The sequence below is a fragment of the Primulina huaijiensis genome, chromosome 13 (assembly GCF_012295235.1).
Source record: "Primulina huaijiensis isolate GDHJ02 chromosome 13, ASM1229523v2, whole genome shotgun sequence".
Taxonomy (NCBI): domain Eukaryota; kingdom Viridiplantae; phylum Streptophyta; class Magnoliopsida; order Lamiales; family Gesneriaceae; genus Primulina; species Primulina huaijiensis.
The window spans coordinates 10,152,511-10,154,746 of NC_133318.1; the positions used below are offsets into that span (position 1 = coordinate 10,152,511).

The 2,236-nt window shown below is 29.4% G+C and overlaps 1 protein-coding gene across 1 annotated transcript in view; it reads left to right on the forward strand.

The window, feature by feature from the left end:
- Window positions 1–1,450, forward strand: part of LOC140991200 (uncharacterized) — an 83,624-nt gene extending 82,174 nt beyond the window's left edge. The window contains exon 9 of the mRNA XM_073461151.1: window positions 1,436–1,450. Within this exon, the coding sequence (XP_073317252.1) occupies window positions 1,436–1,450 (15 nt within the window). The remainder of the gene's footprint in view (window positions 1–1,435) is intronic.
- Window positions 1,451–2,236: the final 786 nt, after the last annotated feature.

A 2,236-nucleotide genomic window follows, 5' to 3' on the forward strand; every position in this document is an offset into this window, starting at 1 on the left:
GTATGTGTTTTCAAATAAAATAATTTCTAAAGTTTTTATGATAATATAGTTAAAAGATATGGTTTGTAGGGTTGTTAACATGTATAATTGAAAGAATTCTTTTTGTAAAAGTATAATATATACTCACACATCTTTTGTGAGTAAGTAGTCAGAAATGAGAAAACAATTAATAAACTTTTATTGATTATTAAAAAATGGTTAATTACAAGAATATAACTCGCATATAAAAAAATATTAATTATATATAAAAAAAAGATAAATAACGGACTGCAAAGTTCTTTGTTCATTGTAATTTTTTTCCTTCTAGATTTGATTGATGTACTATAAATGTGTTCTAAAAAAAATCCATCAATCAATATGTTCAAAAAAAAAAAGATTTGTTTGTGTTGGATAAGTTTCAAAGGTAGTTGAATGTATCCGTTATATAAATTTTTATATATATAGACATTTATGGTAGAATGTTTGGATAAAAAAAATTATGTCATTGTAAAACTTTGCAGTCACGTTAATAAAAAAAAGAAAAAGAAAAAAAAGAAAAAAAAAGAGAATAAAAAAAAATATTTTATTCTTTGTAAATTTTCCTATTTTGTTTTCAATATTAGTTTATTTAATTGTCTGCTTTAATAATTAGCCCTTTTCAATGAGAGTTAATATTCATTCCAACTCCATGAGTGTAAATCAGCTATCCATTAAATATTTTCACCTGAAAGAATATGGAGTTGAGGCGTTTACAAAAAAATTCTCGATATTATACATGTTATGGTGGGTGGTGTGAATTATCTTTTTGATTATATTATCATAAAAAAATTTAGAAATTAAAAAATATATATATGTATATATATATATAAATCGGTATATGAGTTTGTTTTTAAAATGAATATGTTTGTATATTTGAATATATAAAAGGAATAAAGAATCTAGGTTGTGATTTTCCGATAAATTTTATTACTAAGGGACTAGTAATAAGATAGTGTGGGGTGTGATGAAACTTAAAATTAATAATTTTTTATATGTTAAAACCTATATTTTTAAATTTAAGTTTCATTAAAATTATAAATTATGTTATTTTAGTATTGTGTTTTTAAATTTAAATGTCTTACTAAATATGTTTTTTTTCAGGTTTTCTACGTGTTGGTAAAATAATGATAACTCAAGCTAGAAAATTCAAATGGAAGTGATTCAAGCATGTTTGGTGTAATACCCAAATTTTGAAAATGTGACAGTAGTTGTGATGGTTTATGACCTTACGTTATGGTATGAATGGTAATGAATGTTATAGAATGGAATAGATAATGGATGGGTAGTATCAAAGGTTGAATTTGAGCTAAACAGGTAATGGAAGTGCAGAAACGGTATGAAAAATGTGGCAATCGTTGTGGTTTTTAGCATAATGTTTTGTATATTGATCCAATTAATGTGAGGTTACTTCTATTAGAAAGATAAGACATAAGGCTATAACTTTCTTGTTTTGAGTTTTGTTCAAATCATTAGGGAAGACGAGCCAAAAGCGCCCCGAAGTGTGTCATGCGTATCGTCATTCCTACAATGACACATGTTGGGAGATTGAACATAACTTTTTACTCAGACCTCCAAATGACATGAGGCCAATTGGAGATGCAAGCCAAGACATAGGGCTACAACTTTCTCGGTTACCACTTTTCCAAATTATGAGGGGAAGAGGCGTTTCGGAAGCGATCTTTGTAGTGGATGTGCATAGAGTGCGCGCCCGGGCGGGAATTAATGTGCGCCCGGGCGGGTCTTGTTCGGAAAAAATGGTGTTTTGGCCGAGAGTTCTGCGCTCGAGCAGAAAAAAACATCCGCCCAAGCGGGCCGCAAGTTGAAAAACGTGTTTTGGTGTTGGTAAGGCATAAAAATCGAATGGTATCATAATTTTCCTCATTTTTCTTCTTTCTCTTCCAACGAGACCCTCCTTCCTTCCATTTTCTCATTTCTTCTTCAATATATGGGAGAATTGTTCGAGGAAATTATGAAATGAAGTTAGATTTGTGATCCTCTCTTAAAGATCTTCAAGATGATGTAAGTATGTTATATTTTATTCAAGTTTGGAAATTGGTTGAAGTGTAGAATTGATATTTGAGTTGATATTTGAGATATTGAGATGTTGGAGATGTTGAAATTGTGTTGGTTTGAATTTTAAAATGGAATTGAAGCCAATGACAAAGTAAAGGAGTTAACTCTTTAGCACGCACGTCACGTGTTTGACAAAATGATTCAA